This window comes from Oreochromis aureus, linkage group 2 (genome assembly GCF_013358895.1).
Source record: "Oreochromis aureus strain Israel breed Guangdong linkage group 2, ZZ_aureus, whole genome shotgun sequence".
In the NCBI taxonomy this organism is placed as follows: domain Eukaryota; kingdom Metazoa; phylum Chordata; class Actinopteri; order Cichliformes; family Cichlidae; genus Oreochromis; species Oreochromis aureus.
In genome coordinates, this window is record NC_052943.1 from 20404986 (window position 1) to 20419640 (window position 14655).

Here is a 14655-nt window from a genome sequence, read left to right on the forward strand (position 1 = left end):
TTCAGTCATATTTATGTGTAATTTTCTACCTGTATTTCCATACTGATATTATGTTTTTGATCGTGCAGAATCATCATTAGAAGTGATAAAAAGTGATGATTAGCGCCTAGATTCACTGTAAATGGTTTGCTAAATTTTACAGGAAGTGCATTGTCTGTGCTTCAGCCAATCGCTACAGTGTCGACTGTGTAAACCTTGATCAGCTTGTCACAAAATCTTCCTTTGAGTGGGAAGACATCAGTTGTGCAAGAGAAGGCTGAGGTACCACAATGATCGGAAGGCTGGTTTCTTTGATTCTTCTAAGTACATTGTGTGAGTTTATTTCTTCTGCACTGTCAGATGTATCAATTTAAAAATTATAAAACAAAATATATGAGGCTTTGTAATATTTTACATTACATGATGATTATACCTCTTTTTAAAAAGTTTTTCTCTTGTGTTCTAACTGTTACTGTTTGTCTCTTTTCTTTAGCTGTGACTGAAATAAACGAGGTTCCTCAGCAGATCTCTTTAACTGTGGCTAAACTTGGAGATAATGTGACTCTGACATGTGCAATCTTTGGAAGTGATCCAAGGTTGTTTTACTGGTTTAAGCTGAATTTTGGATATATGGTTCAAACAGTTGCTAAAGGAAGTTTTGGGCAAATTTCACAACAGTTTAACAACTCAAGATTCAGTGCCACAAAAGTGGGTAATGTGCGTTCTCTTACCATAAGAAATGTAAGCAAAGAAGATGAAGCAACATACTTCTGTCAAGCAGGATCATCATTCAGTGTTAGCTTTATTAATGGCACAATTTTGGCAGTAAATGGTAAAACATATTCATTTTATCGTTTATGTCATAATGGTGTCTAAACCCAAACAATTACAATTAATACCAATAAATGTCTTTATGTGAATCACACAGATCCTAAAACCCAGCAAAAATCTATCACTGTGAAACAAACTCCAGATGTGAATTCAGTCCAGCTGAGTGAAACAAAGACTCTACAGTGTTCGCTCCTCTCTAAGAACAAAAATGACAAACATCAGTCCCCAGATGAAGACAAAGTGCACTGGTTTAAAGGTGCATCAGAATCCTATCCAGGTATCATTTACCATGGCAGTATAAAAAAAAAAGAGGATGGGAGATGTGACTACACTCTGTCCAATACTATAACAAATTTACCTGATGCTGGGCTGGACTACTGTGCGGTGGACACATGTGGAGAGATCCTGTTTGGTAAAGAAACTAAAGTGGAGATAGGTATGTATTTAAAGTATCATTAAAATCTTTATTTATAATTTCTAATTCCTGTGAGTTTGTGTGTGAATAAGCAAGAGATATTCTCAGGCCTCTAAAACTAATTTGAGTTAGATCGACTAGAAGTGCTAACAGCTCAAAATACTTTAACATAAGATAGCCTGATACTGAGTGGGTTATTTATACAGCTTATGTTTCCAAGGTTATATAGTCAGGTTCATGACAATCTCACTTTAAAGTTAACATAGCTTGCCAACCCGTTAATCTTAATTAATTCTTGTGTGTAAAGAATGAAAAGTGCATTTGAGGTTGCAGAGAATAATATTGTATGCAACCATTTTGTCATTAACTGCAGTTTTTTAAAATTACCATTGAACTTGTGATATGTAAGCTATTGCTGGATGCATAAAAAAAGATAAACATCCAATTTAACTTATGATAATTTATCACTGAAGTACCACATAACTAGGAAATTCAATAAAGTAGTTGCAGTCCTAAATGCTTTTGTTTTTGGCTTTTGCTTCTTAAATGCAGAGATGTTAACTGTCTGCTGCAATGTTTTCTCATTCTAGAATTCCCGGTCATTACTGTGCTCGGGGCACTGCTGACCTGCTCCGTGCTTGTGAATTTTGCACTGGTTTTCACCAGAAAGAAAAAACCTTGTGAACATGGCAAAGGTAAATTATTCACAATATAATATATAACTATATATACATACACTTGAAGATATATTTATTTCACAAAGATATTTAATATATATTAACACTTAATGCTGGAAACATTCCCCAGCAATTTATTTATTTTGCTATTTACTGAGCTGTAATGTCAGTTTCCTGTTCTTAGCTGACAGGAGTGGTACCCAGTATGGCTGATATTACTTACAGATGTTGCATTAGTGATTTATTCATGTGCTCTCATGTGCCCAAAAAACAAAAGTTAATAAATGAATTAAATGCACTAACAATAACAAGGTAAAACATTAAAAGCTAATACTAATGCCAAACATATAAAATGAATATCTTAAATTATAGTAAAATTGGTGTCTTGAATGATAGCTAACTAGGGGTAATGGTGATGTTGCCTTCTATCCTGGTACCGGTTAGAGCTTTTTCTTCATTTCAGTTCATAAAAGAAAATTATTTAGAAATACATTTTTATGTACTTATAAAAAAAAAACTATACCCACATAAACAAATTTGTTGTCTAGGAGAGAAGAAAATCAGCATGAGAAACACATTATATACACTACCAGTCGAAGGTTTGGACACACCTTCTCATTTAATAGTTCTTATTTATTTTATGACTATTTACATTGTAGATTCTCACTGAAGGCATCAAAACCATAAATAAATCAACACATATGGAATTATGTAGTAAACAAAAATATAATGTGAAATAACTCAAAACATGTTTTATATTTTAGATTCAAAAAAGCCACCCTTTGCTTTGATTACTGCTTCGTACACTCTTGGCATTCTCTCGATGAGCTTCATGAGGAAGTCACCTGAAATGGTTCTCCAACAGTCTTGAAGGAGTTCTCAGAGATGCTGAGCACTTGTTGGCCCTTTTGCCTTCATTCTGCAGTCCATCTCATCCCAAACCATCTTGATTGGGTTTATGTCAGGTGACTGTGGAGGCCAGGCCATCACTCTCCTTCTTGGTCAAATAGCACTTACACAGCCTGAAGGTGTGTTTCGGGTCATTGTCCTGTTAAAAAATTAATGATGTCTAACAACGCAAACCAGATGGGATTGCATGTCGCTCTAGAATGCTGTGGTAGCCATGCTGGATTGGTGTGCTTTCAATTTTGAACAAAGCCCCAACAGTATCACCAGCAAAGCACCCCCACACCATCACACCTTCTCCTCGATGCTTCACAGTGGCAACCATGCATGTAAAGACCATCCGTTCATCTTTTCTGCGTTGCACAAAGACATGGCGTGGAACCAAAGATCTCAAATTTGAACTCATCAGACCAAAGCACAGATCTCCACTTGTCTAATGTCCATTCCTTGTGTTTCTTGGCCCAAACAAATCTCTTCTGCTTGTCGCCTTTCCTTAGAAGTGGTTTCTTAGCAGCTATTTGACCATAAAGGCCTGATTCGCGTACTGTTGGTCTTTCTTTCCTGGGGTAGTCCTCATCTGAGCCAATTTGATCACCATTTGATCCTTATACAACCGTTTCAAGAGCTTGGTCCGGATAACTGGCAAAAGTCAGACTCATTTCTGGTGGGTGATGGACTCTGACAGGGCTGTCCTTCGTCAGCAGGTTTGTAATTTTTACGTAAAGAACTGCTAGGCATAGCCAAGTGGTGGAAGGCTTTAACTTGGGTGGTCTCAGAATCTCATCTCTGCTTTTTGCGGATGATGGAACGGTTAGGAACCAAGTGTGAAGAGGTCGGAATGAGAATCAGCACCTCCGAATTTCAGGTCATGGTCCTCAGCCAGAACAGGGTGGAGTGCCAACTCCGGATCATGGATGAGTTCCTGCCCCAAGTGGAGGAGTTTAAGGATCTCGGGGTCTTGTTCACGAGTGATGGGAGAAGGGATCAACAGACGGATTGGTGCTACGGCTGCAGTGATGCGGACACTGTAACGGTCCATTATGGTGAAGAGAGAACTGAATGTAAAAGCAAAGCTCTCAATTTACCGGTCGATCTACGTCCTTACTCTCACCTATGGTCACGAGCTGTGGGTAGTGACCGAAAGAACGAGATTGTGAATGCAAGGGGTGGAAATGAGTTTCCCCCGAAGGATTGCTGGCCTCTTCCTTAGAGATGGGGTGAGAAGTTTGGCCATTCGGGAGGGGCTCAGAGTAGAACCACTGCTTCTCCACATTGAATGGAGCCAGTTGAGGTAGTTCGGGCATGTCGCACTGGGATGAGGCCCCGGGGCAGATCCAGGACGTGTCGTTCCCAAGGACAAACTGGAGAAGTGGCTGGGGAGAGGGAGGTCTGGGCTTCTCTGCATAAGTGGCTGCAGGAAAAAAAAGACAAATGATATTTTTTTTTCCAACAGTGTCTTTATTTATTTTGAACATAGCAGTGTACACATCTATGAAGCGTAACAAAACAAGTAGCTAAACTTACAGAAACTACAAGCTACACATACTGCCTTTATACACATAACACCATGTAGGAGAGGATGAGAAAAAAACCCATCAACGACAAAACAACAAAAACAACACACAAAAGCAAAACAAACAAACAAGGAAAAAATAAAAAATAAAAAAGGAAAAGGGGGGAATAACTGTGTGCATCTCCCGTAAATTATGCACCCTCACAGGTATATGTTAAATGTAAACTAGAAAGTAGTTGTTTAATGTCAAGCAATAAACATATTCCCAAATGGACTGCAGAGGGCCACCTATGAATCCTCCCCAAAAATTTCCACCAAGTGGGGCAAGTCTTTATTAGCAAGGAAGTTTTTGAAGGGGCCCCAGATGCTATCAAAGCATCGCTGCTTACCCCTGATTGCGTAGGTGATCTTTTCCAAGGGCAGGGTAGATGTTAACTCTGAAATCCATTTACTTCTTCTCGGTCTATCTACCTCTTTCCAAGTAATGGCAATCACTCTCCTAGCCATCATCGCTTATTTTTAGACATAGGGCTGCTGTTTCCTTGTTATATTACAGTTAGCTGGATAGATGCCCAGCAAAAAAAGTTTTGGTTCTAAATGCAGTTTTATTTCTAATATTTCTTCAGTACATTGTTTCACTTCTTCCCAGAATTTCCTAATTTCAGGACACTGCCACAAACAATGGAGAAGTGTGCCCTTTTCCTCGTCACATTTTACACAAACATTCGGGATGGTACTGTAGAAAGCATTAAGTTTGACTGGAGTCATATATGTACGCATTAACCAGTTGTACTGCAAGAGATTTAAACGAGTGTTCACTGTTTGTGATTGTGCCCTGGCGCAAGCCCTCTCCCACTCTTCAAGGGAGATATTCTCCTGTAAGTCTTCTCTCCAGCATTCAAGCTTCTTTACGGACGTTTCTGTAGAGGCGGCCACCAGTTCATTATAGATTTTGGAAATCAAGCCCCTTCCCTGGCAATCTTTCAACATCATTTCTTCAAGTGTTGATAGGCCAGGAATGGACAAGGACTGGTTTTGCTGTGTTCTAATAAAATCTCTCAGCTGTAAATATCTAAAGAACTGGCTGCGGGCTATGTCATGCTTTACAACCATTTCATCAAAGGACAGTAAATGTTTATTATCCGGATTGTAAAGATCTCCTGTTTTTGTAACCCCCTTTCAGCCCATATTTAAATCCCCTTCACCCCGTCCTGGGGGGAAATGATCATTTCCCCATATCGGGCTGAATACTGAGAGTGAATTAACTACATTGAGGTGAGTCTTAACTTGATGCCACACCGCAATCATACTTTTGACCATGGGATTCTTGGTGTTTCTTTTGAGTTTCTTAAGATTAGCCGAATATAGGTAAATGGGAAATGGCAAATTCAGCGCATACCCTTCCATCTCTCTCCACAGTGGCACATTCTCTTCTGAATAGTAAAACATTAGTGTTCTCAGCTGCGCTGCCCAGTAGTACCATAGTGGGTTTGGGCATTTAAGCCCTCCTCTATCGTAAGGCAGATACAATAGAGAGCAACCTGGGGCGTCTATTCTTCCATAAAAACTTGATGAAGAGTGTCCTCAGTTGAGAAAATAAATTGCTTGGTGGTGGCAGAGGCAAGTTTTGAAATAAGTACAGCAGTTTAGGGAGTATATTCATTTTGAGAGTATTTATTTTCCCCATTAATGACATTGGTAGAGCAGTCCATCTATCCAGAGAGTTTGAGACATCTTGCATAACTGAATTATAGTTGATTTCTATGATATCCTAAAGCAAAGGAACAATTTGGATGCCCAAATAGGTAAAGCTATTAACAACCTTAAATTGAGTAACAACAGAGGTTGGGTTTTCCCTATCTAATTGGTTTATTAACATAATGGATGTTTTAGACATATTGATCTTGTAACCAGAAATTTTACCAAACTTCTTAATCAGTTCTAGCAGAGCCGGGATGGATTTGTTAAGATTTTTAAGAAAAATAATTAAATCATCTGCATACAAGGCTAAGCGATGTTCTGTCTGTCCTATTGTTATACCAGAAATACTATCGTGGGATCTCACTGCAATAGCCAAAGGCTCGATTGCTATAATGAACAACAGTGGGGACAAAGGGTCCCCTTGCCTACACCCTCGATTTATTTTTATGGTTTTTGAGATATTATTGTTAGTCAGGATCTGTGCATATGATTCCTTATAAAGTAACCTTACCCAAATACAAAAATTCTCTCCCAGACCAAAGTGCACCAGAGTCTCAAACAAATAGGGCCATTCCACTCTGTCGAATGCTTTTTCAGCATCAAGTGACAGTAAAGCAGTGTCCCGAGCCCCTTTTTGGTCATAAAGAATGTTCAGAATCCTTCGGACATGGTGGAATCCTTGTCTGCCCCGAATGAATCCATTCTGATCCCTCCCAATTATTTCAGGTAGTATTTCTTCGATTCTCTTGGCTAAGATTTTACAAAGTATTTTCAAATCCGCATTAAGCAGACTGATGGGTCTCCAGTTTTCACATTTATCGTGTGGTTTGCCAGCCTTTGGGAGCAGAGTAACTAGTGCTCCTCTCAAGGACTGTGGTAAGGTGCCCTTTTGAAAGGATTCTGTAAACATTTCTAAAATTGGAGTCAACAGTTTATATTTAAATTTTTTTTATAAATTTCAATTGGGAGACCATCGGGTCCGGGGGTTTTCCCCGATTTAATACTATCGATTGCAGCAGATAATTCCTCGACAGAGATATCTTTCTCCAAAATAGCCCTAAGGTCTTCTGGTATATTGGGTATATTTATCTTATCTAAAAACATTTTTAGTTCCGAGTGGTCATTGGATATTTCTGAACTGTAAAGATCTTCATAATATTTCCTGAAGGATTCATTTATATCTGCTGGATCCACAATAATTTCTCCTAGCTCATTTTGCAGTGAGATAATAACCCTTTCACTCTGGAGCTGCTTGAGATGCCGCACAAGAACTTTCCCAGGTTTTTCACCCTGATCGTAGAAGGACTGTTTAAGTCACAGCAGACTGGCCAAAGCTTTTGAGGCAGAAAGTTCACTGTATTGGGCCCGAAGCAGCAATAAATTTTGATGTATTTCAGGGGACCTTGTTTGATAGTATTCATTTTCTAATTCATTAATTTTTGTCTCTAACTGTTTTGCCTTTTGGAGAGTCAATCTTGCTTTAGAGCTAGTGATGCTAATTATTTGGCCCCTAATAAAAGCCTTAAAAGCCTCCCATCTTATGCTTGCAGAAGTTTCTGTTTTATTCATTTCAAAATAGAGGCTAATTTGTTCTTCCAAAAGCGAGACAAAACCAGGGTCTGCCAACCATTTTTGTTTGCAACGCCAAATCCTAGCATCTTTCACAAGCTTTGAGTCCTGATATACCAATGAATTAGGAGCATGATCTGAGATTAGAATCGCCTCATACGAGCATTCCTTGATTTTATGTCTCAACTCTGCAGATATTAAAAAGAAGTCAATTCTTGAATATGACCTGTGTGCACCAGAATAACATGAGAACTTTAGAACGTCCGGATTTTCTTCCCTCCAGATATCTATTAAGTTCAATTCCTTCATAAAGTGCTGTATAGTTACCCTACTACGGGTGTGTGACTCTTCGGTTCCCGAGCTCCTATCTTTCACCGCATCTAGTACACAGTTAAAATCGCCTGCCACCTCACATTTACCAGGAAAAGAGGACAACATAAGGAATAAGTTTTGAAAAAAGATAGGGTCGTCTGTATTAGGAGCGTAGATGTTCGCCAAGATAATTTGTTCATTTAGTAAGTTCCCTTGAATGACAAGGTAACGTCCAAATTTATCTTTGGTGACTTTGTTTACCTGGAGTGGTATGGATTCGTGCACCAAAATGGTGACCCCTCTCGCTTGAGAGTTAAACGATGCAGACAAGACCTTGCCTCTCCACCTCCTCTTAATTTTCAAGTCCTCATTATGCATCAGATGTGTTTCCTGAAGAAATACAATGTTAGACTGCAAAAATTTTATTCTGTTCATGACTTGTTTAACTTTCTTCAGATTTCGTAACCCTCTGCAGTTCCATGGTGTGATTTTGATTTTTATCTCACTAGACATTTCTTGTAGGTTGTGTAGTTATATTCCCCAAACAAGTGAAAATATATGTCAAAAAAATTACAAAAAGAAAAAGACAGAAAGCTAACATAAATACTATTACTAACAACAGAAACTACCCAAATACCCTCACCGTCACCCATATCCAGGCCTTTTAACCTGCATTTCCTTCCCCAGATATTTAAAGCTTCCAGGTAGCAATTAACAGTCCCACCCAAGGATGACACCGTATAGCTGAACTAGTAAAACCGAACAATCCAACTGTTAACTATAACATTAACCATACCCTCCTATGCCACCAAGGTTAGATATTAAATTCTTATCCATTTATAAACACCCCTCTTTGCCATAGGTGAAATCACGTTTCACATTTCAAATCAAGAATTCTAAGCAAAACTAATCAGAAGTGGTCTGCTGGTTTGATTGAGCCCCACTTAGTTGTAGTTGACCAATTTGCATTTGTTGCAGAAATACGTTCGGCTTCTTAATCTTTTTGTATTTTATTTATTTACTTATTTTTTAAATTAGAAGACAGATATGGGTAGAGCTTTAATCCTGCACTAAGCCCAGAAGAGAGTGTAACATGACTTTAACTAATAGAAAATTCAGTGTAATACGCGCTATTAGGCACAAGCATACATTTAACCTTACAGCTTGATCTACCCGAGCCGGCTGGGCTTGATCCTGCTCTTATTCTCAGGTCAAATGTTACCTTATGCTTTGTAAACTTAGATCGTATCCTAACCATCAGTCTGATCCCTCTTTTGACTTGATCCGTTGGATGAAGCCCTCCGCCTCAACGTGGTTATTAAAGATGAGGGACCGTTCCTTATATGTCACTATCAGCCGGGCTGGGGGAATGATGCCATACCAGAGTCCCATTGTGCAGAGTTGGCGCCTCGCCTCGTCGAACTCCTTCTGTTTCTTGTGGACACCTGCCGCCACGTCCTGGTAAAACCTCACCGTCTGGTTCTTGTATCGTACTTCTCTTTTAGATTTAGCCACTCTCGTCACCAATTCTTTATCTTTGAAGCTGAGAAATTTCATTATCAGCGTACGGGGTGCAGGATTGTTGTGGTTTCTCGGCCCAACTCTGTGAGCCCTCTCCACTGTTAGTTTTGTATGCCCCTGCGGCAACTCCAGTGCATCCGGCAGCCAACTCTCCAGAAAGGCACAGGCGTCCTCGCCCTCCACTCCCTCCGGTAGGTTGACCATCCTCAAATTGGAGCGCCTTGATCTTGTCTCCAGGTCCAGCAGTTTGTCCTCCAAATCTTTATTTTTATTTTCAAGGACTTGTACTTTTGTTTGGAGGGAGGCGATGTTATCCTCAGTTGTTGAAATCCTAGTTTCTGCTTCTGTGACGCGCTCTACGCAGTCAGTAATGTCTTTCCTCACACTCTCAATATAGCAGACAATATGCCGTCAAACCTGGTGGAAAACTCTGTTTTCATGTTGTTGATAGCGGTCAGGATCATGGCCGACGTGGGGCAGGACTCTCCCGCCGCCATATCCTTGCTTCTGTCCGGCGCATTAACCTCTGGAGTCCCGCTAGCGTTAGCCTCGCTGGAGTCCATGGCCTCACTGCTAGCTGATGAGTGCTTGCTAGCCCTCGACTTCGTGAAGTCCGACAATTTAGCTTGGAGAGATTTGTTCCGCCCTTGACTGACTTTCTTCTGTCACACCGGCATAACCCTAAGTTTATTTGTCGAAATAGGGGTGATTCACCTACTCAAGTACAATATTTTAGCAGGATTTTGCCAACAGGGTAGCAGAGCAGGTTAACGCATGTCCGCTCAGCTCGCCGCCATACTGGAAGCCCCCCCCCCGACAAATGATATTTTAAACCAATCAGTCATGTTAAACACAATTTGTGGATTTAAAGCATATTTTAGCCCTTTCTGTGTGATGTTTCTCTTCAGCTCTACTCTGTGGGGTGAATTGTCAAACTTCACCACTGCCAGAAATTTAAATTTCAGATTAATTCCTAGCAGTTCATGGAAGTTTTCTGAACTAATTTTCTTTTTCTAAAACTATTGCTAGCATTTTCACCACAATTCTGTATAGAAATAAACAAAAACAAAAATTGGCATTGGGGAAATGTTCAAACAAATGGTTCTTGATTTTGACGTGACAAGCACTTAAAACAAATCATCTTTTTTTTTTTTACATTGTTAATGTCTTCTTTCTATGAATAGGAAAAGTAACAGTCTTTAGGGATGTTGGACAAGAAAGATCACCTGCGAACCAAATAAGCAATGAGGTACACACACACACACACACACACACACACACACACACACACACACACACACACATCTATAGCCATCTATCTATAATGAAATGCATGACTTGACTTTGATCACAATATTGGATAGGTTGAAACGCACAGAACGAGGAAGCTAAATTTTTTGTAAAAGAAATAGGAAGCAGTTTGATGTTGTGAAATACAAGAAAGTGCAGAAAAAAAGATACAAAAACTAGGTATTATCTGAAAAGTAGGTGTCAAATGATGGTCTAGTAATCAATCACATCTGACATCCAAACCTAGAAGTCCTTTAAAGTAAACAATGACATGTTTACTTTAGTGTAATATCTCTACTTTAGATATGCGTTTTCATGATCGTAACTAGAGAATGGTTATAAAACAGCTGCAGTTACCTTTGCATGGAAACATGAAGTCATGTCAAACAAGATTGTTGTCTAAGGGCAAAACAAACAAACAAACAAACAAACAAACAATGGCTGTGCATTGTTCTCTGTGTTTTTTGTGTTTATGTGTTCCGAGTGTTTAAAAATGTTTTCAAATGTTTGTTAATTTTGCTTAATAATTTACAGGAGGGTGAAGAAGTAGAATTAAACTACGTGGCTCTGGATTTCCCCTCAAGAAAATCTTCAAGATGGAAGAGTAAGGAGTCACCAGAGTGCATCATATACTCTAGCATCAGAGAGGGCCAGTAAAAAGCTGTCCCTGTGAAAAATGCAGTGGGGTTTTTTTTGTTTTGTTTTTTGCTGTAAGAAAAATTATTTTAATTGCCTTTATGAAGATTTTTTTCCCAGGATTCTTGTTTATGTATTCTATAATGATTAAATAGGTAGAGTTTTTAATATATATGCAGTGTATGTTTATGGCATGGCAGACTGGTAGCTTTTATGCTTTATGTTCTTGTAACGTCTTACTTTTTTGCTTTTTATACTTAAAGCTAAATAGTATCTTGCTTATCTGCTCACTGTAGTATGTGGAAATACTTTCATAAAAAATAATAGAAATAAACAATATTGATTGTACCTAGCACTGGGTTTATTATTCAAAAAAGTAATGCATTACACATTACTTGTTATTTTTTCTTCAGCATAATGCAGTATATTACTTATTTACACCTTGAAACTGAATGGCATGGTCACATAAATACAAAATATTTACATAAAAAAGGTCAAAGGTCAAAGTTAACCTTGAAAAAAACTACAAGACACCATATTGTGTAATATCTCATATCAAAGTGCATGGGGAAATAAGATGGGGCTTTTTAACTTTTTATGTTAGGAGCAGGATTCTATTCAGGATTAGTTAAAGTGCTTTCAGTAAGACGTGTGCGCTTTAGGGTTTGAAAGCCACAGACACGTGGTGTTATGAGAAAATGCGTCTCAGCTGTTCCGTTAGGGCTGGGTATCGTCACTGATTTCCATAACTGATTTGATTCTGATTCACAAGGTCCCGATTCAGTTTTGACTCAGACAGTCAGAAATATTATAAAAATATAGATTTGTACTGACAAATGATCAGAATTATATCTATGTACAGGGAGTGCAGAATTATTAGGCAAATGAGTATTTTGTCCACATCATCCTCTTCATGCATGTTGTCTTACTCCAAGCTGTCTAGGCTCGAAAGCCTATTACCAATTAAGCATATTAGGTGATGTGCATCTCTGTAATGAGAAGGGTGTGGTCTAATGACATCAACACCCTATATCAGGTGTGCATAATTATTAGGCAACTTCCTTTCCTTTGGCAAAATGGGTCAAAAGAAGGACTTGACAGGCTCAGAAAAGTCAAAAATAGTGAGATATCTTGCAGAGGGATGCAGCAGTCTTAAAATTGCAAAGCTTCTGAAGCGTGATCATCGAACAATCAAGCGTTTCATTCAAAATAGTCAACAGGGTCGCAAGAAGCGTGTGGAAAAACCAAGGCGCAAAATAACTGCCCATGAACTGAGAAAAGTCAAGCGTGCAGCTGCCAAGATGCCACTTGCCACCAGTTTGGCCATATTTCAGAGCTGCAACATCACTGGAGTGCCCAAAAGCACAAGGTGTGCAATACTCAGAGACATGGCCAAGGTAAGAAAGGCTGAAAGACGACCACCACTGAACAAGACACACAAGCTGAAACGTCAAGACTGGGCCAAGAAATATCTCAAGACTGATTTTTTCTAAGGTTTTATGGACTGATGAAATGAGAGTGAGTCTTGATGGGCCAGATGGATGGGCCCGTGGCTGGATTGGTAAAGGGCAGAGAGCTCCAGTCCGACTCAGACGCCAGCAAGGTGGAGGTGGAGTACTGGTTTGGGCTGGTATCATCAAAGATGAGCTTGTGGGGCCTTTTCGGGTTGAGGATGGAGTCAAGCTCAACTCCCAGTCCTACTGCCAGTTTCTGGAAGACACCTTCTTCAAGCAGTGGTACAGGAAGAAGTCTGCATCCTTCAAGAAAAACATGATTTTTATGCAGGACAATGCTCCATCACACGCCGTCCAAGTACTCCACAGCGTGGCTGGCAAGAAAGGGTATAAAAGAAGAAAAACTAATGACATGGCCTCCTTGTTCACCTGATCTGAACCCCATTGAGAACCTGTGGTCCATCATCAAATGTGAGATTTACAAGGAGGGAAAACAGTACACCTCTCTGAACAGTGTCTGGGAGGCTGTGGTTGCTGCTGCACGAATGTTGATGGTGAACAGATCAAAACAGTGACAGAATCCATAGATGGCAGGCTTTTGAGTGTCCTTGCAAAGAAAGGTGGCTATATTGGTCGCTGATTTGTTTTTGTTTTGTTTTGAATGTCAGAAATGTATATTTGTGAATGTGGAGATGTTATATTGGTTTCACTGGTAAAAATAAATAATTGAAATGGGTATATATTTGTTTTTGTTAAGTTGCCTAATAATTATGCACAGTAATAGTCACCTGCACACACAGATATCCCCTAAAATAGCTAAAACTAAAAACAAACTAAAAACTACTTCCAAAAACATTCAGCTTTGATATTGATGAGTTTTTTTGGGTTCATTGTTGTTCAATAATAAAATTAGTCCTCAAAAATACAACTTGCCTAATAATTCTGCACTCCCTGTAGCTGTAAAATAGCTAAGCAGTTATCTGCAGAGGAATGGTTTATTTAAAGAGTTCTATTGAGGTTTCAGAACTTATCACAGCACAGAAACAGCTTTAGTGAAGGTTACAAATGATCTTCTTTTGGCCTCTGATATGCATAGTCATCTCTATGCTTGTCCTGCTAAACCCCAATGCATGAAGCCAGATAAAACCCACCAATTAGTTAAACTGCAGGAATATCTTAATAAAGACCTGGATGGTCTCTAATTTTCTGCTTCTAAATTCAGATAAAACTGAGGTTATTGTACTCGGCCCTGAAAATCTTAGAAATATGATATCTAACAGGATTCTTACTCTGGATGGCATTACCTTGGCCTCCAGTAACACTGTGAGGAACCCTTGAGTCATTTTTGACCAGGATATGTCCTTCAATGCACATACAAGACTATTTTATTCCATTTGCGCAGTATCTCTAAAATTAGAAATATCCAGCAGCAGTTTGTGTGATCCGAATGAGGTGTGAATCCACTGAGGGCATCTTTTTCTCATTTGCTTTTTATTTTTAGTTTCGGTGTGTGAAACTAACGTGCTGAACCCCTCCCACAGCACAAGTCATGTTTTGACACTAGCAGTTTGCATAAATAGTATGCATATGCTTCACTTGTGATATGAAAATTGTTTTATGAGAATTTCCATTGTAGCAGTGTGGTTTCCTTCTATAATTGATCGTGCCTGCTCGAATCATTCATGTTTCGTCCTGCACATTGTGGTATTTGCTCACAATAATCTGGGTTAAAAGCTTCTACTTTAAAAAGAAGCACTTTGCTTAGCCAAGTCAAGAGTCTAAGGACCTTTCGGTTAAGTTTAAATTATAAACTCTGACTTGGTTTAAGTTAAACTGGGTGTAAAAATCAAA

General features: G+C 39.1%; 1 protein-coding gene across 1 annotated transcript; it reads left to right on the forward strand.

Annotated features, from left to right (window-relative positions):
• The first annotated feature begins 179 nt into the window (after nucleotides 1–179).
• On the forward strand, nucleotides 180–11548 carry LOC116311884. The gene is made up of 6 exons (XM_039614703.1): nucleotides 180–312; nucleotides 473–811; nucleotides 908–1246; nucleotides 1816–1920; nucleotides 10609–10673; nucleotides 11249–11548. Exons 1-6 carry the CDS (start codon nucleotides 270–272, stop codon nucleotides 11369–11371), a joined length of 1014 nt encoding a protein of 337 aa, XP_039470637.1. The 5' UTR covers nucleotides 180–269; the 3' UTR covers nucleotides 11372–11548.
• Nucleotides 11549–14655: the final 3107 nt, after the last annotated feature.